The following is a 24,047-nucleotide window of genomic DNA, read 5'->3' as shown; positions in this document are numbered from 1 at the left end:
TTCAGTGTCTGTTCATTAGCTACAGTGAGAGTGTTCAGCAGTACTGCAGTCTTCTTCTATTGGAAACAGGTCTAGGTTGTCACTGCAGCCTGTTTTTAAGAAGTCCTGAAGAACAAACTTCACATCACTTACACAGTAAGGTAAGAGAGACTGAGCATTCTTTTACTCCCACAGCTCGTTTTCTTTAAAACCACAGCAATGCCATTCTAGCTTTTTGTTCACAAAAGTAACTAGAAGCAACAGCCATGCAGCGAGCCCTTTCCTGCACTGACCAGAAGGCCTAGGCTCTGTGCATGGGGCAGAACAGCTCCCTGGGCTTTCGCCATTGAGGGCATCATTATTGGCATCATTATTATCAGGGAGTCTTCTCACTGAGACACCAAAACAAGGAGCTTTCAAAGCTTTGACATTTAAAAGCAAAGCAGAAATCTAATGTAAGCAGAAGTATGAAGCTTCAAGCATACTGTTTACCCAACAGCTTCACTTTCATTGAGGGAAGTATGAGTAACAGCTGAGAAGCCTTGAAGAAACCTGAACCTTCTTGATGTAGTTTCTAGTAAAATATATATATATAAATCCTCCTCTGTCCACACCATAACATTTGTGGTTAGTTGCCAAGAAGTCGCTGCAATGCTGGAAGTCATTCTATGTTAAGGGAGGTAGGTAGAAAGGAACAGAGCAATGGTGCTGTTTAGCTGTTAGCAAAATCTTATCCTCTGAAGTTGCTGGCTTTTAAGCAAGTTGAGTCAGGCCCGTGGCCTTCTGGTGACTGGTAACTCATGAATGATAAATTCTTTCCTCTTGTGATGGTATGGTCCCACTCTGAGGGGTGGAAAACAGCAGTTCTCTGAAGTTATGTGATTCTGTTAATACAGGAGGAAGGGTGAAACAGGTCAGACATGTGATATCATCAGCACTTAATCAGACAGTACAGCACAGTGTAAGTTGTGCAAGTTGTGTAGGAACAGTGACTTCCCTCAGTGACTGTGGAGAAGAGCTTGTTTGCCACTGCACAGGGTTAACTGATAAATGCTCTCTGTTATCTTCTAATACTGTTGTTAAGCGATGGCCAGCTTGACTCTACAGGCGTGTGATTCTACGATGCCTGTTCCCGAGTACTCCTCAGGAAGCCAATTAACTGATTTATAAGAAGGGAAGAAGGAGCCCTTATTTGGCTGTGGAATGTAGGCAGTTTGTGAACACAGCTGACTACAGTGTACACCCAGGGAGAAAACACAGGATCCCTCCAAAAAAGGGAAAAGCCAAGCAAGACTGCAGGGATCCACTCAGCATTCAGGGTTAGCATCAATATGGAGGCTGGTTTGCTTTAAGTAACCCTTGCCTGTGCTGCATTCCAGAATCAAGCCTTACATTCTCCTGCCAACCCCAGAGGGGGACCCCAGGGAGGCCAAAACACCAATGTGCCTGAATGTGGTGTCTGAGCATATTTGATCTAGACTACAGGCTCCCTCAAGTACTGTTGCAGTTGGCTAATAAAAATATGTAACTATTAGATACTTCCCTCCAGTGCTGCCTTGATGTAATAACCGCTGTATGAAAGAATGATAGGTACCAGAGGTTTGATTTCGAGCAATGGTTATAAAGGTGGTTAGTGTACTTACTTGGAGTAGGTCAGTTGATTCCATCTCTCTGTTTTTTATTTTCACAGCTCTGGTGTAGTTTATAAATGTAGGAGTACTCTCCAAGTTTCTGATCACAGATGGTGTACACCATTTTAGACCTGAATCTCAGCCTGAAGTTGAAATGCCACGTCCTGCTAGAAGAGGTGAAGTAGTACAGGAACGGGTTAAGGCAACAGTTGAAACTCACCAGGGCTAAGGTGACCCTTCGCATTTTGTAGATCAGGTTAGTAAATGACTTGTTCTGGATGACATGGCTTCTCATTAAGAAATGGAGGAAATGGGTGAGGTGGTATGGGAGAAAGCAGAGAGTACAAATGAGTAAGATGATGTAGATAGTAGTCAGAGCTTTCCTCTTGCGAATGCTGTGTTTGATCTGGGAGATCCTTCTTGCAATGAGAGGGTAGCAGATCAGAATGATGGAAAATGGGATGACAAAACCAAAAACCAAGGCCAGGATGTTGTAAAGGGCCATGCGAGAAATCCAGCTCCTCCTTGCAAAGTTCTCAAAGCACATGGTGGTGTTCCTCAGCCCTCTGTTGTGGAGGGGACCGCCCAGAATCAGTGCAGCCATGATGCTTAGGGCAACCACCCAAAGGATTATGGCCACCAGCACATAGTGAGTGACTCTGATCTGGATATACGTGAAGGGGTGCAGCACTGCAATGTAACGATCGACACAAATGCAGGTGAAAAAGACAATGCTAAGGTAGATATTGATGTAGTACAATGTCCCAGTTATCCTACAAGCCATGTCACCAAAGATCCAATTGTTCCGATTCAGGTGGTAATGAATTTTAAAAGGCAGCACACAAACAAACAAGGTGTCTGCCAAAGCTAGGTTTATCATGTAGATGTAGGAAGGAGAAGCATGCCGTGCTTTGTTAGACAGGAGGTACAGAGCTGAGACGTTTTCTATCAGTCCCAGCACAAACACAATGCTGTAGATGCTGGTAAACAAGGAATACTGGAAGTCTGCTTCCAACCTGACAGCTGTCCTGTTGGAGACACCTTCAGTCCAGGAAACATTTGCCATGACTTCTGCTGAAGTGTAGGGATGTCCAGCAGGATGAAAGTCATAAGCCATCCCTTACCTCATGAGGTTCTTGAGTTTGAAGTGTTATTTCTTCTCACGTTATACAAGTAGGACGCCTCTCGTCTAGATCACTCACATCACATAAACCTGCTGGAGAAGAGAACGCTGCTGACGTGAATCTGAGTCACTAATCAAAGGAGAAGCACCTTAACTGAAGTCCTTAAACAGAGTGGAAAAAATGAATCCTTGTTTTAATGAAGTGTCTCAAGCTGAGCCATTGAAAGCACGAAAACACAAAGGTTGCTCGGTACTTTCCAAAGGAAATGCTGAAATTGCACTTCCTCCCAATAGTTATTTGTCTACTGCAGTCAAAAGCACTGAAGTTTACAACTGGAAGTTGTAGGGGAGAAAAACAGTTTCACTTTAGGTAGGCAAAGGTAGGTATCTGCTCACAGAGCTCTTTCACCAAACAGCACAGTATCTGCATGTACACAAATGGAGGAAAATTAATTGGTACAAAGACAGGCATGTGCTATGCCACAACGTCAGGCACACTGAACTTGAAACAGCCTTTATCTCAGTTTTGCCACTGAACATCTCTGTTGTACGCTCAAATTGCTGCAGCTGGGGAAAGATAAGGCTGATAGAGTCACTGGAGCAAAGTAGAGAGGGGAGAGATTAGCTTCTGCTTCTCACAAGCACAATCAGGACACCTCCAGATATTACCAGGCAACAGCTCCAAAACAACAGTGATTTTTTCCAAATAGCATGTGCTTATGTTATGGAGAAAAGCATCCCAAGGTTCTCTAAAAGCTACATCAAAATGTTTGTAAGTTTCAAGCTCGATCACTCTGCTAACAGACTGCCTTAAACCCATCCCTGCAGGATGGCTACATGGCCTTACAAAGGCACAGAAGTTATTTGCACCATGACACTACCCTAATAATGTTTGCTCTAGGCTCATTTAATCCATTCAATCCCTTTTCATCTGGAATAGGAGCTCACATTACAGCCTGTGTGCTGAGAGTGGAAACTGGGCAACTCGAGGCCTCAGCCAGGCATTAACAGGTGAAGCTTGTGTAAAATCACTGACTGTACCTTGGCCCAGCCTGTCATGCACTCAAACCCATTGAAGCTTAACTAAAAGGAAGGAACAGGAAAAGAGAGAGGGAAAAAAAAAAACCTTAAAGAAGTCAGACATCCAGTATTTCACGTGTTGCTCTTTCATCCATTTCAGAACAGTGAGATGTGCTTTGTGTGACACCGCCACGTATCGATCTGCTTGAAAATGTTTTCATTCTCAATGAGAGGTAACAGAAGTGATGCAGGCTGGGAGTAAACCATTTCCCAGGCGTGCAGCCAAGTTCATCTCTTACAATAACGTACCACTTCCTTACCTATCACTTTAAAACAAGGAGTCTGACCAAATTCCACATCCAGCTTTGCTTCCCCAGAAGTAATTTTCTCCAAGGAGAAGTGGGGAAGGGCAGGGGATATCCCTGTTTTCCTTCAAGTGTTTCCTACAAACAACTGGAAAACACCATTGTACTTCTGTGCAAACTGCTTGATTTACAAAACTATAGAAAACAAAACAGGCCTGTGTTGGATGCCCAAACTGATCCAATTGAAAGGAACTGGTCATGCAACAGCAGAAGGAAAAGGACACCAAGCCAAGTTGAGCTAACACTCAACTGTTAGTGACAGAAACTGCAGTTCTCTCTGCTAAGTGCAGAGCCAGCCCGCTGTCCAGATACCTGGATTTGGGTTGCTCAGCTAACAGGCCCATAAACCCAATAGGTTTTGTGTCTGTAAGCAGAACTTAGGAAACACTTGCAGAAAACTCAACAGCAGCTATTTCTGTATTGAATCTATTTAAAAACAGCTGCAATACCTGAGCCTGCAGTAGGAGCTAACTTGTCTTAACACCTGAGAAGCATTTCTCTTTGGTTCAGTTTTCTGCCCAGCAAAGCTGCATAAGGAATTAATCAGAAAGGTGACTTACCAGAGCTCAGGACATCACCTCGCACAAAAGCTGCCTTCCGCAGGGTCTCTGCTCACAGCTACGAGGTCACTGCATGCTGTGAACACCGGAGCGAGCTGTGCTGTGAGACCCACGGCAGAGCTCACCCACACTGCTCTGCAGAGAAACCACAGGAAGCAAAGAAGAAAGAAAAGCTGTCACTGCCACGCAGGCACAGCACTTGCACCAACAGCAAAACGTTCCCTTACAGGACCAGGGTGAAGATGTAGCCTGTGGCCAGCAGCAGTGCATGCTGTGGTTCTCTGCTGCATGGGGCAGGCATCCTGCCCCCACCCACAGCCACCTTCAGCCTGCCTGTCAGCCCCAGGACAGCACAGCTCACCTCTGTGCCAGTGTTTCAGCCCAGCACTCTCACTTCCCTTCCCTTCAAGGGAAGGAAAAGCAAGACTTAACTGCTGTTCCCTGTCTGAAAGACAGGCATGCATTCAGGTTTGGATCACAAATGGACAATGGCCATGGCTTGCCCTGAAAGCACATTACAACATCCATATCTCTTGTGCACCAAGGCCCTGCCAGGAAAAGCACATGAGACGTACCACATTGGCACCACAGTGGCTTCAGTTCTCTTCTGTTAGGACTCCTCCAAAGTTCTGTCTTTGGAAATTGGTCCCCAAGCAAATAAGAGTAACCAGAAGTTTCTTCCCTCTCCTTCTCATGTTGTCAAACGTTGGTCTCTGGAAACAGAGTGAGGGGATAAACATCACACTGGGGAACCCTCAGAGATGAGATGAGATGAGATGAGCTGGGCTGTCTTGCAGCAGCATCAACCACTGAGCTCCATCTCCCTGCTGAGGGCTTTAAGAGAGGTGCTGCATCCCACCTGTGCCTTCAGCACCCACCCAGTGTGTGGAAGCTCCTTAATCCTTCAGGGTTATCAATATTCCTTCCTTCATTACCTGAATGCTTTGAACTGACACATAGCAGAGGACATCCCCTCAGCAGATCAGCTATGATGAACTCTCAGCTCTCTTAATTCTTCTCTCACAGACAAAGGAGAGATTAATTATGATGGTACCAGGCATCTGAGCTGCATGTGGCTTCCAATACAGGAAAGTGTTTCAATTGGGTGCTGTTTCTTCAGAAGTCTCACAACTTTCATCCTCTTTCTTGTAACTCAGCATTCCAAGAACCGTTTTATAACCCAAAAAGCGATTCTGGTGTCATTCATGATTTAAAACAATACAACAACCCACATGCATTACCCAACGCATGTGCTGCTGCTGCTTGGGCAAGCAGGCAAGACTAAAACAAAACAAAAGACACAAGAAAATACATCAAGAAGAAAAAAAAGAAGCAGTAATCTGAAAGCAGCGTCGTTCTTCATTTCCCCTTAGCAAACAAACGATGGGAAGATGCCTACAGTCAGTGATGTTTATTGAGACAAGAGCATTTCATTGCGTAAAGAGCTCTGCAAACCTCCATCCCACATCCACAACAACAGTCCTTTCAGACATGGCTGACACAGCTGCTATTCTCCCGGGGCCACTGTTGTTTGCAAATCTGAATGGGAAGAAAAAAAAAACACCAAACATTGATTTAGGGAATAAGATGGCACTGAAAGCTCTTCAAGACTGTGGTCTTCATTTCCTGCCTGGGCTCCCTCCCCACTGGCACAGGCAGCTCCACAGCCAGCATTATTAGGAAATGCACCACCATGGCGGGGGCCCAAACCCACAAGCAGCAGCTGTCTCTTCGAGGCCAAGCCAAGTGCCCAGTGTTCTATTGAAACTCCCTGCACAACATATTGTTGCTTCTCCTTCTGTCTTTAAGCCCCGGTGTGTGCACAGCTGCAGCAGGAGAGCACTCCCAAAACCCACTGCAGAAGGTCTGTGCTCTCTGTCTACCCATTGGGAGGACATACACAGGTGGATCCACAGACACCAGGTATTACAGAAGATCTGGTTACCATACATGGTCAGGGACAAAATAAGGCTCAAAGTCAACAGCAATCTGACTTCTCTTTCACTACCCTGCAAGTAAGAGGAAGAAATCTACCAAGAAAGAAACTAACACTCATTTTCCATAGTAACTGCTGTAAATGGCACAAAAAGGACTGTGGGGGCTTCTGTTCCTTTCACTATGAGGTCTGACTCCCACAGAAAGTCACTGCCTGCCATTCCCTCACCTGCTTCATTATATTCTACTGATTGTAGGAAGAGTCCGGATGATGGAGCCGTGGCAAATGATGGAAAAGCCTGTGTATCCTTCATCTCCAGCAACTCCTTTATATGATGCGGTGCCAACTTTCCCTGACCCACTGCAACCAGAGCTCCAACCATTCTCCGGACCTGAAAAGACATCATACAGTTTAGGAACTGCCCCTTGTAACATTTAAGAGGTTAAGAGTCCTTTTTGTATCAGCAGTGTTTTGTGTGGTGGACACCATCTTTCCCTCCCTACAACTGTGGGCACTAGGAAAATCAAGACCTGTAACACAATGTAACATGCAGTTCCACTGCCTTGCAGCAGGCTTGTTCTCATCACAGGTGGGAAGAGAGCTGAGCAGACAGGGTTTCTATTTCAGAAGCAGCAGTAGCCACACGCTGCCTGTGGCAGGAAGCTCACTTGCTGCTGGGCAAGCTGGGCTCACACACTATTAATGCACAAGCAACAATTTCCAAGTGGGGGCTATGTGGGGGCCAAAAACCAAAGGAGAATCAACAACACACCAAGTGCGAAAGCCCACCAGCCAACTAAGTCATCAGATTGGCATTTTGAACACCTCCACATGTCACAGCTTCCCTCCCCTTCACACTAAGCGATTCCAGACCTACTGGGTTAGCACAAATTTCACACCCAGTGCTCACCTACTATCACACCCTCGCACATCAGCATCCCCCCTTAAACCAGTTCTCCAAATATGGTGCTTAAAATAACACAAAAGATTAAACCAGAGTCTACTAAACAACCTCAACAAGTTTATCCCCATTAAAGAGCAAAGATATATTTATCCAAAGGTGGGCACTATTTTCACCTGCTTGGTTGGAGCCTAAGCTGCACTATGGGGTGCCCAGAGCCTGCCTTGTAGCCATTCCGGTGTCATAGAGAAGCAGCACAGATCCTCAGTGTATGCTATGTTATCTGTCCCTCACTAGGGGTCATTGCACGCTGTGACTTTAGCTTTGATGTCTCCACACTTGGAGTTAATTGGTGTAAATCCAAACGGATGGGAGGCATCTGAAACAGCCTCGTGCTTGGTGTCTCCCTGCTGCTCCACGGCCTTCAGGGAGAAGACACACACAGACAGTTTCTGAAGCTGTTTAACCCTCTTCTCTAATAAAAACATCCAGATGGGAAAACTTCACATAGCAGCCATATGAGATGAAATAATCTAATGCATTAAATGGGTTACCAGCATTTTCTCCTTGTCACAAGAGCATCTGATGAAGCAGATCCCTGCTATGTATCAAGCCTTCTCAAGCGTGTTATCGTCCTTCCCCTGCTCATATCCAGACACCCACTGTCAGAGAGCTTACGGAGCTCACTGGCACAGGATAAAAACAAATCCAGTTTGTCAAAACAGAACAAAAAATAACTGTTCCCACAAAACACCCCCTCTCTCTTCCAAAACAAGCCTTCCCATGCCTATTCTGTCTCCAGAGTGTGACTGTGCCGGGAGTAGGCAGACAGAACAGCCAATTGTTTCCTAATGAGGTGATCCATTAAGTTGTGGAGAGAGCCGACTCCCTTGAGGACAGCAGCAAAAACCCCACTGGAGTTATTTCAAAGAAAACCCAGCAGCACGACAGAGGGAACGATCCTGCAGTCGTGCTTGCAGAGCTGAATCAGGTCTTCCCATCTCTCCTTCATGCAACACTGAGAATTACCTCATGCTCCAAAGCCAGAAAGTAAAATTCCAGGCAGCCTTCACTGGGCCCGGTGCCATTCAGCAGAGCAAGAACATATGTCTCTTGGTTTTTACCACTCGGACTGCAAGGACAAAGACTGAGGAAAACAAAACTTTCCATCCTCACACATGATTCTGTGACTTTGGTCTTTCATTTTAGACACAGCCCGAAGATGGTCTGGTTCTACTGGATCAAACAATAAACACGGAGCCTTGCTTCACTGAGGCAAGGTCCCTGTGTGTATCAGGAAGCTGTAGGAGCAGCTCTGCATCAGAGGTGGCACCACACATGGGTGCAGCACTGCCAAATCACTCGTGTTACAGTGAGGGTGATACCTGGGTTCTTGGAGACAAAGGGTGCACAGAGCAGAACAGTACCTGTCGGTAAAGAAATGATCTGCTCTTGAACTTCAGCTCCCAAAACTCCAGCCCCCTACAGAGACAGAGAAAAGAAAGAGTTTAAAAATCACATCTCGAATGTGAGAACTTATTACAAGAACAACATAAGCCGTAGGTGAACATGAGCAGAATGAACAAGTAGCTGAGATCCATGTTTGCATTCAAGATCACCAATTAGAACTACAAACAGCCAACAATTCTAGCTCAAATGAGGCTGTTTACCTTTGTTGCGAACAACTACATAGGTCAGTTGTGGCTACACTGAAATAATTCATACATCTATAAGGGAGAAGCAACATTGAGAAATAAACCTTTGTCAGAAAGGGAACAATGCAAGTGCATGAGAAAAGCACATTTGCTGTCTTAAAACCCTGCGTGAAACAGGGGGCCCATCTTTGCTCAGAGGCAGGGCAGCTGGCTGTGAAAACACCAATGCTGTGGCAGGGATTGTGTAGGTGAGCCCAGCTGGTTGGGTAAATGTTGTTCTACATGGGAAGAAAAGCTTTGACAGAAGCATGGCAACAGATTCAGACTCTCAGTTGCTTTGCCATTCATTCTGGGCACAAATAACATTTTCTTCACTCAAATTTCAAGCATTTTAAAGGGCAATTTTACAGTGGTACCTGGTGGCTTAGTGCCACTGCTAAGCAGTGCTGAAGCATCAGCCTTCCCCTAAACCTCCCTATGATCAAAATCAGTTTAAAATAACAGGATTTGGAACAAAAAAATAGTTATCAATAAGAACACCTCCAGGACAGTCAAAGGAGCAAGAATTCAGCTACAAATCTTCTGAAGCCTTTGTATGAAGAAGACATTGGTAAGCACAAGTTCTGCTTCAGCATGTCAAGGCCCAGCCTGCCAGATGGATCTTTGGACTGTTGCAAAACACCATCCTGCAGCTAAAGCCTACATGAGGGCTGCTGGTTCAATAGGAGGGGCGGATGCTTGCTGAGATGTAAGCTACTTTGAGTCACTGACTGCCTCAAAGCCAACAAGCTGCTCTTTTAGAAGTCCAAACTGCAGAGAGAACACAGAGAATTAGTCTTTTTCCTTGGGCACCACTGAAGTGCTCCAAACACCACCTCAATTTAGGCACAGGATATGCCTGTTGTGCTAAAGGAAAGCAAAGAGGAGAGCACTGAGGCACAGGAAGTGCACAGGCTCTGGTAGGAGCACCTCTCCTTCCTGCAGCTCTTCTATCAACAGACACATGGAGGGCTGCAAAGGCAAAGTCTGTGGGATTTGTAATTCAGTGCCATGACAGGGAGCAAGTACAGGAATAGGGGCTGTGGGGATGTTACATTAAGGGTTCATAGTGAGAAAGGACTGAATTCTGTGCGTCACTCAGATGAAGGCACCAAGGAGAAGAGAATTCAAAAGCATCAGGATTGAGACTGAGCAGTGGGTATCTTGTGGCAGGGGGAAATAATGCAGACAAAACAAGACTCTTGTAACCAACTGCAGCAACATCCATCATTCCACATCAGGGATGCTTGCAAAAAGCCTACATTGATTGCTTCTGATCTGCGTTTCACAACAGATCGGTCTCCTTTTCCGCTGCTCTCCCCACACCGCCCCTTCCTTCACCACTGCCCACAGCAGGCTCAGGAGCTCAAATCCAGACAGGCAAAATAAGACTTCGGAGAAAGCCAGCTGCCTCGCAAAGCATTCAGAATGTAAACCACCCCACAGCCTGCTCTGGGCAGCAATTCTGGTGCAGCTGCAGGCTGAGGGTAAGCAGAGCAGGAAGAAGCAAAGGAACACTTAAGGATAGATGGATAGATGTCACTGCATGAAAACATCTTTTTCCCCTCTCCAAATCTGTTGACACTGATACTGTTGTCCAAAAAGTTTTAAGGTGGTAACCAATGTTCCCTATAAGGACAACACGATCAAACAGTACTAAACAGCTGTATTTGTCTGCACACAAAACCTCTCCTCCTTTCCTTTGCCATGAGCTTAGATGTGTGGGGCTCTGAAGACTCAAATCAGCTGTGGGAAAAGCACAGCTGCAACATATTTGTCTGGGGGGTTCAGGACAGGCTGGGTTTGCTAGAAACACCTGAGCATAAAGGAGGGGGCTGCCCACAGCCTAGAAGACAGCTCTTGTAAATGGTGGAAGAAGATGAAGCAGAGACAACACAATTCATAGCCTGCGTGGGGCATCAGGGCAGGGTAAGCAGGAAGAGAGACTGAAATTATCACCCCAGGGAGTAGATGCAAGCTGTTTTCTCACAGGATTCACAGATAAGTTACTGCTTTTAGCCTTCTCTGTTGTGTATGTTGGTAAATGTAAAGGCAGCTCCTACCCCCAGATTCCTCTTTATGTCAGGAAATGATAATCCTTCCATCACTTACATATGGTTTTCCTTCCCTGCAGCAAGGAGGATGTGGCATACAGACACGTGCAGCGCTGGGCACGTGCACAAGTACCCACCATAATGCAGCCAGGAGTCTGCTCAGCTCTTCAGCAATGGTAAGAGGCAGTTTGCATGCACCATCTCTAGTCAGGTTCCTCCTGTCTTGAGTATCTCAAGCAGACACACTAAGCTACAAAAGTCAGCTTGAGATATTTTGGAAAAACATCTCGTTGACATTGAATGAGAACAAAATATTTTTCTTCAAGTGGGAAACTTGTTTTTTCTTGTCAATCTCACGTAATTCTGCTTACCAGCATGAATCCTGTCTGTCTTTTGCACTTAGCAGCAGCAGGCAGCACCTTGCAATGAATAATACATATTCAGCTAGAAAACAGGTGACAGAGCAATTGCTCCCTGGGAATGGGGCTGAGGCTCTAAGCACATCCTCAGCATTCAAAAGCATTTTGGATGGCTGGGGCACTAACTTCATTTCCAGTGTTGCTGAGCAACTGAGTTTGATGGAAGGAATCATTAAAAAAGACAAGCAGTCAATTCAGAAGATTGGTTTAAGTTCATAAAGGAAGGGAAGAATATGAGTGAAAAGCTGCATTATTTGACTAAGAAACCTTGGTTTATCATTCTGCAGATTCCTCCCTCTGAAGCAAAAAATAAAGCTCTTTAGACTTGAAAATAATCGATTGATAAGCTTTTAATGCCATCACAGCCCTTTCATTGCAGGGACAGTTCATTCTGCTGCTGCAGGGAAGAAACACACATGCACTTCAGGCACTTGCTGCCTTACTTGCAGTAAGGGCAAAAGCAAACACCAAATTCCATGACTGCAGCTGTCCCCATAGGGTGTTCTGCAGATTAGAACTAGGACACTGTAATAAACCAACATCAGCCAAAGAAAAAAACACCCACTCAGCCTGTCACAAACATGCTAACCCCAGAACTTCTTTCCTTAGATCAGAAAACTCATGGTTTTGGTTAAGGCTTTAATAACTAAGGAAGCACTGTAAAGGACTTAGGTGCTGTTTCAATGCATCAAAACGAGGCTTCTCAAAGCCACCCCCTTCAGCCTAGCCATTCTGTAAATCAGTGTTGGCACATTAAAAAAAATGCCTTGTTACAAAACACAAGTTTGGCTGCATGCATCACCAAGCAAAAAACAAATGCTATCAGCAACAAGCTTTGATGCCTTTCATCCCATTTTCCAGTTTGCTCTCTCCTGTGAGCTGTTTTTGGCCTTGTGTGGGATGGGTTTATGCAGCAAGTTATGCAAGGAATGGTAAATTCCTTTTTTAATTTAATTTTTAAATAAGATTAAAGATGTCAAAAAGCTGATCTGTATCGAATCTGTGAGACAGGGCAATCAACAACAGTAGGTCTGGATTTTGAAGATAACAACGTGACCTGCATGCACTCACAGGTGATCCTGATGAGACTGTTAATGCTTATTTTCAGGTTAGCTCAGTGGTGAAGTACTTTGCTTACTTGTGTGGTGGTGAAGCTCTCCAGCCAGCAGTGGTGGCCCAACAACAGACAGCAGGAAGGCAGCCAGGTAACAGCACCCAGCTTCCCTTACAGCCCCTCTTTTTCCAATGCAGGCAGTGTTTTAGCTGCAAATAAGCAGGAAGGAAGCGACCCATCTGGCACTCACTGCCCATGTCCTTGTACTTGTACAGCCGAGAGCTTCAGTGAATATGCCATACCCAAGTAGGTGGTTCTTTGTAATGCAGCTGTGTATTTGCAGCACCAATAGTGTGCAGAGAAACCATGGATCAGACAAAATGCCTTTTTCCTCCTGACCCTGAATAGGGAGACTGAGAGGAACTGAAAGACCAGGGCTACTCAGAGCATACAGATCTCCCTCTGTTTTTGCAGTTCCCTTTTGGCTTTTATCCTGCATTATTGCTGGCAAAACACACCATCCTAGGATAAGGGGGAAAAGAAAGAGCAGGCTATTTGCAAACTGCAGTGAGGCCCAGCTGAAGCTTGAAGCATGGCCCTTACTGTTGCAGACAGCACAGTAAATATTCAAACCTAATGGAGGACTGTTGAGGGGAAACTACAAAGAAAAGGGTTTTCCATTATTGAGAAACATGGTTTGGAGACGGACAATAGCAATGTCTGCTTTCAAGCCAGAACACAACAGCCATGTTTCTCTGAAAGAATCCAGCATGAAAGCAGGGGGTCGTGTTCAGATGATAAATACATGTGATCTTTCTGGGGAAAAAAAACCTTCAGTTTCTGCTAGAGGAAGGCAATACATCCAGCCACTTCATTTCAATACTTGCAAGACCTGGTCCTGAAAGAACCTGACACACAGCAATCTTTTGTTTATGTGTTGACTAAGGAATATTGAATTTTCTTTCATCAGCATCCCCCAGGAAAGCAGAAGGAGTTATTGGCGTGAACTGAGAGGATATGCATAGCTACAGCAGTACCCTAGGCGTTGGGTGAGTTATTTTTCCTCCTATTCACAGCCTCTAGGCAAAGCTCATCTTCAGCATCACATAGGAATTGCTGTGCCAGACTCCATATGTAGGTTTCTGACATCCTGCCTTACTGCACAAACAACTGGGACAGCTTCCCTGCCCTCAGCTTTGCTCGTCTTTCTCCCTGAGGTCACTAGGAGAAGAAATATCCTGCCCAAACTTTGACTGTGAAGGCAATGCAGTGAGAGGAGGAGGTCAGTTCTTAGCACAGCACTGGAAAGCAGCTTTTCTGACAAAGCTGATCAGGGCAGCTCCTCAGCTGAGTATTTAGGCTCTCTCACCTGTATTCATAGTGGTGGGATAGGAAACCAGAAGAGGGTTGGATGTCTGCCTGTAGGATGGTTTTGACTGGAGACCGAAATAGTGCATCGGAGTTGGGTGAACAAAAAGTGCTGAAGTCGTGTGTTCCCAGCAGGAACTGTGCTGCATCCTGCATGGCAGGCACGTTGAGGTAGCTGAAAAGGAAAGGACCATTAGGTGAATGCTGTGCTAGATAAGCCAGCTTGTTACTGTAGGGTTGCTCAGAGTCATTGGCTCTCGCTTATTCAAAAGTAAAAGCATTCAGACAGGAAACGAGAGCAAAGATTTACATGCAGCCAGAAACAGGATGCGAAAAAGCTTTCATCATTGATTGCCTTCTTTGTATGGTCACACCTAAAGCTGTGACATCTGCCATGTGATGCATTTCTGCCTGCATCGTATGAGAGCGTTGTCCCTTCAGCCAGCTGTCAGAATGGGTTTGCTATATGAATTGGCAAGGTTATCTGAGGAAATGCTCATTGCTTCCACGCAGGGCACACAGAGTCGTTCATGGATGTGGCCCAGAGCCATTGAGTACTTCAGCATGTTAATAACAGCTACAGCTGACTGTACAATTAAGATCAGTCTCAGGCTTCACTGAATGTACCTCAGTGCAGCTCCAATGTTCGATATCTCCAATATGATGTGGGAATCTGGTTTCACATGTGAAACCACCCTCTCCCAAACACTGAGTCCTTGTAGAGCTGCCCCAGGCTGTATGGAAGACACTCACCCCCCAGTGGGAGCCCAGCAGAGATCCCTCTCAAACACTGGTATTTCAGAATGGTGAGTACAGCCCATCAACAGCCGATAAATGTAGGTTCTTGACAGTGCAGAGAAGCGTGCATGGAAACTGTCGGTCACTCGGTAGGCACTCAGAATGCTGTTATGACAGAATGAGAGAGACAGAAAAGCCACGTGCTAGCTCAAAAACTATTGCTGGTCTCCATATAGGTGGAATTAAAACATGCAATAGATTCTTTACTTGCACTGTGTTGTAAACCCACACACTTCCTACCAATCTCACTGTTGGAACTCTTAGCATCCTGACCCAAACTTCCAGCCAATAATCAACTTTGGCTGCCATCGGTTTTCTCTTCAGCTGAATGCTGCATTCTGCTTCCTGCTCTCAGGAATGGCACCATTAAAGAGCCTGCATTATTCCCACGCGCAGCTGGGTGTGAAGGCTCACGTGTGCAAACACGTTCTTTGAAATATTCATGTGTGTGTACAAATATGAATCACTTGAGGGAAAGTTTTGCAAAAGCAAACAAGCAAGACAATGTTTGAGGTTTCCTGAGATCCTCAGGATGAAATGTATCTCACATATGGAGAATATTATGCTGTGCGAGCTCATGACCCACTTTTCAGTGGCTGTTGCAAATGTCAAGTGTGTTTCTCACAAAAGCTCTTAGCAGTTCTTTTGTGGTATCCCTACTATGCTAGGAGAATGGAGAAAATAGCAATTATCCCTCCTTTTACCAAAACAGCTGTAGAAATAATTCCCTTTGGACTTTTTCATCCGCTACCTTCTTTAGCAGGAAAATCAATAGGAGAGAGCTGGTCTCCTTTCAGCCCTGTAAGAAAACATTTCCTTGCCTATGACTCTTACCCAGACGTGCTGATGGCCAAGGTAACATTTTTTTCTGAGCTCTAACTGAACACACAGCCATAAATGGACTTTCTACATGGAATTTGACAAGCACACAAAATACTTCCTCTGGCCCTGCCCTAGGCTCGCCAATGAGAAACTAGTTATTGCAGCATCATTCCCAAGTTGATGAGTTCTTCCAGACTATTCACTTGGCTCATAACTGCCCTAATGCAGCTGTGAAGCACTGACTCAAAGGACAGAGTGTGTCTGTGCTTGCCTTCAAAGGCAGACTGGCTGTACCCTCCAGTCTGCAGGACAGCATCAACTGAGGAGGAAGAGATGCAGTGTGGATGATAAAACCAGACGTCCCAACCACAATAACCACCAAAAAGGGCTTTTGGTGCACTATTTTCATGGTGATTTTTTTCTTTTTCTTTTCCAGGTTTTGTCACCTTGTATATTAAGCAACAGAGAACAGCCATCTTCCTGTTTTGCTTGTCAAACTTGTCACAAAGGCAGGTCAGTGGTTCCACTTTTACTGGTAATTGATCCCGTTCTAATAGATAAATTATTAGGTTTATCTATCAGATAAACTAAGAAGAAGGAAGAAACCCAGCAGCTTTAATGAGCCTGTAAGAGAAGTCTCATAGCCTGGGCCTTCTTATTTTTCCTTATACTCATGAGTCCCTGCAAACTAGAATACAATCAGACATTCTAAGGCTTCCTGTTTTACCTTGGCCTTGCTGCATCCACAAGAAGGGCTGCCATCATTCTGTGTGTAGACGGACGGAACTTAGCACTGAAAATCATTTGTGAATTACCCTCTGACAAGAATAAGCCCAAGCCCTCTTGCAGAGCCATGGCCCCAGATAAGAGCATGAAGGACTTCCCAATGACAGATATACCTGCACACCCAATGCAGCACTGTTTGCTCACTCCTAAAGGCAGCTATGCAGTTCATTGTAGCAGATGGAAATAGTTAAAAGTAGGTCACTTCCCTACACACCACTTCAGCTGGTTTGAAGGTAGCACTTTGTGCTGGATTTCATTTTCCCATAGTCCAGAGTTGTGGCTTGTCATCATCCTGCTGGGTGTATGCAGCAAGGAGGCACCGTCTCAGAGGTACTGCCTCTCTGCAGACACTGCTTTAGAGGATGTCTCTCATTAGAAGGTAGTTTTCCTTCTGTCGTGTGCCCCTCTGGTTTTAAAGCTTTGTAAATGGAGGAGAAAGGATGCAAAGCAACCAAATAATTTGATACCGTTTGGGACCAAGTAACTGACAAAGCTATTTATTTACTTTTAAAAGGTTGGTGCCGCAGGGAGTTTTGTCAGCCTAAGCACCTCTGGCTCACACTTCTTCACTGCAAAGGCTCAGACCACAGAAGAAGAAATTAAAGCTGAGCCACAGGCCTCTGCAAAGATTTGCAATAACAAGCCCAGAAGATCGCTTTGCTGCTATAAACTCCCATCAGAAATGCAAACTACATCCTCCAGGCCTGCAATGGAGTTTAAACCTAGTACCTCCAGCGTCTTCTAAACACGGTAATATAATTAAGTATTCCATTTATTTTCCTCTGTCTACATGTCTCCACAAGCATTTAATCTCCCTTGAGCTTCTCCTGTTAACACTGAAGTGATTTTTATTAAATAACCATCCTTTTATAACCTCCCATAGAATGGTTCTTTCAGAAAAGCCCATTTATACTCGCATGATTCTTCACTGCAGACATCCTTTCTTGCCTCTCCTGGTAGATGCAATTGCTATTTTGGGCTCTTTCTAGCTGGGAGTCTCTTATTCCACCAGTTCTTCAAGCACACCACATTTCAAGCCTTGTTAATGTCCCCTTTTTTACAAGACTGCTGGTAAATACTGAGAGCATTCTTCAGCTTTTTGGCAGCATAACCTTCAGGGGAGTCTGAATGCAAAGAAGCCCAAAGACATCTAATTCGAAACACCAAGGTATTAAATACAAAGGTGTCCTCCAGAAGTACTAATTCCTCTCTCTACTGACAACAGAAGGTGAAAACCAATTTGCAAGAGGTGGGATGAATCTCTGTCTTGTTGCCATGCAGAAAGCTTTGATGGAGAACTTCCCAAACTGAAACCAAAAATAGAAGTCAAGAATCTACTTTACTACTCAGTCCCTATTTACATGATAGCAATGTCCTCCTCAAGTTACCCATCTGCAGAATACGCTCTGATCTTTGCAGACAAGATCCTTTCAAAAATGCTTTGCAACTGTAAAAGACAGATCATTTCCTAGAAGAGACCCATCATGCAGTAAAGCTACAAAGAAGATGATTATTGCTAATGATACAACCAGCCAGTTTGGAATCTGGTTTCCTTTTCAAGCTCTATCAACAATGAGTTCTCACAAAGATATCTCTCTCCATCACCCCCTGCCTGCAACCACATGAAAGTGCTGGCTTTTTTATCCGGCATTAGGAGAGAATTCTTGGCAAAGTAGTATTTACAGAGGGAGGGGTTGGCTGCTGATCCATTTCGATTCATGCCTGTCACCAAGCTCCTTAATGGAAAGCAGCTGAGCCATTTGTAAAAGGTTCAGACCAAGGGAGGAGGGAGAAGTAGAGCTGACTGCATCCTGGTAAACTCAGAGTGTCTAATGATGAGGACTGTGGTCAGGCATGCAGCTAAGGCCAGTGAGCACCCTCACATCAGCACAAGGGATGTCACAGCTTCAGCCAACTCACAGTCTCTCTTCAGTTTACACAGCATCTGGGACCTGCACAAAGGACCTCCTGGGAGAAAAAGAAACGTCACCATTCAGATCTCCTTCCTCAGCCACCAAACTGTTCAGGTGCCTGCACATCTAGAGCTGGGTTCACTGTTCCCCAGGCCATGGAGAATTGGGAGTCCTCCTTTGCAAAATGAAGGGCAGATGTGGTCATGTTGTCAGCCCTCAAATCCCAGGCCTTGCTGCGTTGGCATTTGGGTCAGGCCCTGTTTCACAAAGAGGAGATTAGAAAATAAAGCAGACTGGGTGAAGTGGGAAGGGGGAGGGTGTTTCATAGTCAGGCTGCTATTCTTACAAAAATCCCTGCATTGGGTGGGGAGGGATTTTCTTTTTTGTCCTGGGATCTTGCTCTGACATGGGGAATTTGCCTCCATAATCTTCCTTTATTACGCTCATGCCACCAGACTGCAGTAACATGAAACAGAGCTACCGGGTCCTCTGAGTAATTAGCAATTGGGATCTTGCATCCAACTTCTGTTGCTCATCCAAACACTTCCTACAAATCAGCCACCTTCTTGTACAACACAGTGCAGTGCTCTGGCACGCTGCTCGTTAGGGTTACTGCCCAGAGAGCCATGCCTTAGTGCAACAAATGCAGGACAGACACGGACAGTCTGAGCCTTCAACTGCTGGGAGATCATCGCTATATTCTTCCCCTTTCTCAAACAAGAATAAAGGATTTTGACTCGCCACCAACTCACCGGATTGGCTCAGGCTTCAAGTGGTGATTCAGACAACTAATGAGCACTCTCTCTTGAAAAGCTGGCTTCCCTGGTGCCCTCTGGATGTCAAGGTGAGCAGAGTTGCAGAGCGCATGGACACCACTGTCTGTCCGGCTGGATATGTGGAACTTGATGGGAACAACAGGTTTTAGGTTCTCTGCTGCCTTCTGCAATCCAACATGAGACAGAACCATGAACAGGAAACTCAGAGCTCCCCAGGAAACAATGCTAAATATATCATCCCTCCTTACTGTTCCAAGAGAAGCAGTAGGGAGTTTTACTGTGAGCTGCAGAGATGGATGTAGGTGGGCCTGTTGACTTCTGCTGGTATTACCTGGCTTCTCACCTTGTGTCCCAGAATCATTTTAAAGAGAACATACAATAAGCCATGTCAGCTTCCTTACGCATAAAACAAAGGGAAAAATACTTACCTCTCTGTCCTTTGCTTTATATTATTGGGCAGAAGTAAAGAGAACAGAGAATCCCTAATTTTAATCCAGGTGCAACCCCTGCATCTGACTGCTAAGAACTGCGCTCAGTCTGCATCAGCAGCACAGTGCACGCTCTTAGAGAGCTCCAGAACTCAGACAGAAACAGCACACGGGTGTCAGAGAGACATCACAGCTAAGAGGCCTGATGGAGCTCAGGCTGCAGCCTTTTGTTCCAGTGCAGGCCAAAATGGTGTAAAATACAGCAGCTTATTGCTGCTTATTGTATCCACAACAGGAGCAAGTCTACAGAGGGCAATGTGCTTCTATCAGTTGTTCAGAGCAGAGGAGGAGTCAGGGGACCAGATGAGAAGTAGCACAGCACCGATGTAATGTGTTTATTGGTTCCACTGAGAAATAGAAACAGATCACAGAACCAAGGCATAGCTCTAATAAAACACAGCAGTGGAAGAGCTGATGCTGAGCCATGCCAGCAGGTATAAATAAGCACAGGGAGGGAGAGAGACGCTAACAGAGATCATTAGATGCTGTATATATTTAAGGGTCTAAGATCATTCTGCATTTAGCAAAGCCAGGGTGGACTTTGGTAAGGGGCAAAGGCAAACTCTGCTTGGGATTCTAATGTTAAAACCACAGTAGGTCTGCCATATAATAAGGGCTAGGAGTAGGTTACAGCACTTGCAAAATACAGCTTTTGTCTTTGTCAGGACAGGCCCTTAATGTAATTTATTGTGGTGTATGAATGAAGCATATCTGAACGACTGCAGAAAAGAAAGCAGGAAACCAAATGAATGACTGGAAATTTCCTTCTCTCTCATCTTCCCTCCTGAGTGGTGAACCCAGCAGTGGTCTTTATTACATTTCAGTTTCGTACCAAGAGTCAATAAAGCTTGAATTGCTGACTCACAAATGCCTTCCAGATTCCTACGACTTGAGCAGACAGGATTCTGGGCTCTCAGAAACATATCATTATAATGCACAGGGAGGCAAGAAAAATTGTAACTGAGCTGCCGGGGAAAGCTTGGGAAACAGAACAGAAATGACCCCAGACTTTTCCCCTTCCTAATCCTTCTATTTGGAGTTCACATATGGTTACAATTAACAATAAAAATCTTTATTTATCACCCTTAAGCAGAGAGAAGCAGACAGAAATTAAGTTTTATGCAGCAGACCACGTCTTGTGCCTCAACACTCTGTCTTTAAGTGGAAGCTGTGCTTGTATCTGCAAAGATATGCTTGTATTTTGCAGACTCCTCTCGCCTCCCCCTCCTTTTGCCAGGCACAAATCAGCCAGTGTGAGCATAGCTGAGTGGAACAGGGGGAGAGAGGGCAGGAGAGAACATCCTCCTTTCTTGCTATGGAGAAGCTGGAGAAGTTTGGATACAGCACTCCTGTGGATCCCCACACTGCATTCTATTTCACACACCACATCCGAACAAAGCTGGATAATAGGAAGACTTAAACATTTGGGTTTCTCATCTGCCAAAAGGGTTAAACTGGTTTGGAGAGCAGACTGGAGAGGAAAAGAGGGTCGAAGGCTCCAAGGCAAACCTGATTGTTTCCCTGCCCTGATTAATCTCCTTGCAGAGAGAATTTCTGAGCTGCTGAACTTCTTCACGGGCAATTCACTAATGACCCCTTCACCTATGCATATGTCTCATATCTGCACCATCCAGATGGCCTTTGAGCCTATAGACATCTGTTACCTTCCTCCACTGGTTCCTATATACTCTAATCCATTAATACAACCCACGCTGATCTGCAAAAAAAGATGCATTATTTACACTTAGTAATTGCTTGAATGGCAACCTGCCCTTTCAGAGGAAGGAAGGGAAAGGAAAAAAGAGCCCCTACAAGAAGCAGGCCTTTCATCTGAGGAACTTCCAAGGCTTTACTGCTGTTAATTCTGACCCTTACGCTGCTGGGTATCATCTATGGATTCCAATGGGGAAAACAGAAGTTAAGCAATTTACCCACGGGTGTCCAGCTAAAAAGCAATAGAGGAGACAAAGGAATGGAGGAGCTGTGCTCTCTTACATCCTCCCAGCTCACAGGTCTCTGCTCCCTTCTTTAGGCCACACAGCATGCCAGCATTGTGCCTGGCAGGTTATAAACACTGGAACCTTGACTTGACACGTGCTAGAGGTGTCTCATTGAGCCAGATCTCCCTCAGTTTCATGCTGTCTTTACTTCTACAGTCGCTGCTGTTGCAGACAATCATATTTCTGGAGCAGCAACCAGAATCCCTGGGTGTTTCTCTACACTCTCTAATACTCTCCATACCAGCGATGCAGAGGAAAGAATTACTTGTATTTAGTAGGTCTGTGCTGCTAACAGGTTTCGTTCACTAAGCACTTCCATACTTTGAATCCCGCTGCAGTTTCCATTGTCGTGTGCCAGAATGATATGAATCCACATACCAGATTTCTCTTATTCCTCTGCTCTCTTTCCCCACTGTACAAACCTTGCAGAGGGAAGATGAAGAACAGGCCTGTCAGCACACACCAGCTAAGTCTGGGAAGCAAGAATTCATCCATGTATCTCCCCTATCCAACCTATAAGCTAGGTTGCTTATCGGTGTTGTCAGGGGAAGACATCTACAATGGAATCGGAGGCACAGACACAAGGGATTGCATTGCATTGCTGGAGATGGTGCACAGGAGCTTCTGCTTGCAAGACATCACAACCTTGCTGACTCAATGGGCATTATGTCGACTGAAGCTAATTCAGAATCTAACTCTGCTATGTAGCAGTACTGAGAACTCCAGAACCTTCTGTGTCCTCCATGATAGATGTGGTGACAAATGGCCTCCTGCTCAGCCACAGCTCTACCTTGTCAACTAGAGAGCAGTATTTCCTACTCACAAAGCAGTTCATTACACTTGTAAGGACACCAGCTGCTGGTACATAAAGTCTGCACTTCGCAGGTTATTTGCTTGCCTGTAACAGCAAACAAAACAGATGTCTGAACGCATGCAGAATGGAACAAGGATCCTCCGTTCTAGATTTTATCTTGCTCTTCCCTTCGCTTGCCTTCCTGGCTTTGGAAACGAGTGTTATGAAGTTGAAGGCTGCACAGAAATGGAGGAAGGAAGATAAATTCCTACAGGCCCCAGAAGTTTTCTATTAAATCTGCTTTAAGACATCCCATGTGGTTCTAATAGATGCAGCAGTGCCTGGCATCAATACCACCACATGAAAGCAAAGCACATATCCCAGAACAGGCCAGTGAAATGCTGATACTGTGAAAAGCCAACACCAAATAAGTTGATCTTTTTTTCCCTTTTGTCTTTCCCTTTTATCACCCATCCTACTCATTCACATCCAGAAAAAGCCAGCAGTGTGAGCGCAGTGGTTTCATTTTAATGTCTATTCGATTAGCAACGACGTACCTCCAAATAATTCTGCACTCCAAGCCCTGACTGCTCAGCTGTGGTTTGCATGACCCCACTGCAGAGGAAAGCAGATACAGCAGTCAATGGGATGGATCAAAACTGCGTTTTCTACCCAATATCTTGTCACTCTAATGCTACTCTGTGTGATGGGCCGGGGAGATAAGGCAGGTTGCTCAGGATGAGGGCGTGCAGGTAAAGCATTTTCAGGCTCGATCCTTTATTGCGGGCTGTGCTGCTGTCACCTGGCTGCCTTTCTCTCTCTGTGCTTTCCTACCCACCAGCACAAAGCACGTGGACTACCCCCAAACCATTTATACCTCCCTCCTCCATGCAACCCCCCCCCCATCCACCCCCTCAAATCCCCCCCCGGATCTAACAGCGCAGGGCCGACCTCTACCCGCACCTACCTATATTTAGTGCCACAGTACTGAAAGAACACTAAGTATCGGGTTTTGGGGGAAACCATCTTTGCTGCACTACGGGCTCGCCAAGGAGGCGGACCGGGGCCGGCTTCCCCTTAGCGGCCCTCCCAGCGCCGCCCGCTTCCGGGCGCGGCCATGGCGGCTGTATGTGTGTGTGTATGGGAAGGGAGCAGCATGGCGAGCTCCCATAGCGGCTCCGTGTGTTTGGGCTCTGGAAGGGATGGTGGTTCGTAATTCCTGTGTATAGAAACAGCCCCGTGTCGTCAGCGGTGCTGGAAGAGCAAAGGGAAACGTTAACCGCGTTGATAAAGGCAGGTGGAACGGAGGCCAGCAGAGGTCACCTTGCCCATTCTGCACAGAGCTGATCTCTGATCCTCAGTACCCAGCACCGCTTATAACATCAAAGCAGGTCGGACTGTTACATGCACACCATCCTGGGCTGGATCCTCAGACAGAGCCTGGCCTGGAGGCAGATCTTAACAGCAGTCAGTGTGGATGTGGCACCGAGCATCTTCCTGCCCCTCTGTTTGTCCTGGTTCTGTCCGTGGCTGAGGTGATGCCCTGACGTGCTGTGACACTGAGACG

At 45.7% G+C, this 24,047-nt stretch overlaps 2 protein-coding genes and 1 long non-coding RNA gene across 3 annotated transcripts; 1 reads left to right on the top strand and 2 right to left on the bottom strand.

Annotated features, from left to right (window-relative positions):
* Window positions 1-131: 131 nt before the first annotated feature.
* Window positions 132-5,749, bottom strand: LOC140261104 (lysophosphatidic acid receptor 6-like). Its single transcript, XM_072354191.1, has 5 exons — window positions 5,614-5,749; window positions 5,254-5,389; window positions 4,679-4,813; window positions 1,623-2,826; window positions 132-863 (listed from the first exon to the last, which is right to left on the bottom strand). The coding sequence occupies exon 4, from the start codon at window positions 2,725-2,727 to the stop codon at window positions 1,633-1,635; it is 1,095 nt and encodes a 364-aa protein (XP_072210292.1). The 5' UTR covers window positions 2,728-2,826; window positions 4,679-4,813; window positions 5,254-5,389; window positions 5,614-5,749; the 3' UTR covers window positions 132-863; window positions 1,623-1,632.
* On the bottom strand, window positions 5,402-23,528 carry PUSL1 (pseudouridine synthase like 1). Its single transcript, XM_072354192.1, has 8 exons — window positions 23,448-23,528; window positions 23,038-23,095; window positions 19,176-19,363; window positions 14,858-15,007; window positions 14,106-14,279; window positions 8,943-8,997; window positions 6,843-7,005; window positions 5,402-6,217 (listed from the first exon to the last, which is right to left on the bottom strand). The coding sequence occupies exons 1-8, from the start codon at window positions 23,504-23,506 to the stop codon at window positions 6,186-6,188; spliced, it is 879 nt and encodes a 292-aa protein (XP_072210293.1). The 5' UTR covers window positions 23,507-23,528; the 3' UTR covers window positions 5,402-6,185.
* Window positions 12,791-18,177, top strand: LOC140261108 (uncharacterized). The gene is made up of 4 exons (XR_011905668.1): window positions 12,791-12,887; window positions 13,707-13,785; window positions 16,161-16,237; window positions 17,025-18,177. It is a non-coding gene; the product is annotated as an uncharacterized lncRNA (long non-coding RNA).
* Window positions 23,529-24,047: the final 519 nt, after the last annotated feature.

This window comes from Excalfactoria chinensis, chromosome 20, assembly GCF_039878825.1.
Source record: "Excalfactoria chinensis isolate bCotChi1 chromosome 20, bCotChi1.hap2, whole genome shotgun sequence".
NCBI lineage: Eukaryota > Metazoa > Chordata > Aves > Galliformes > Phasianidae > Excalfactoria > Excalfactoria chinensis.
The sequence above is the reverse complement of the archived record's forward strand: the minus strand, read 5'-3'. Positions and strand labels throughout refer to the sequence as shown.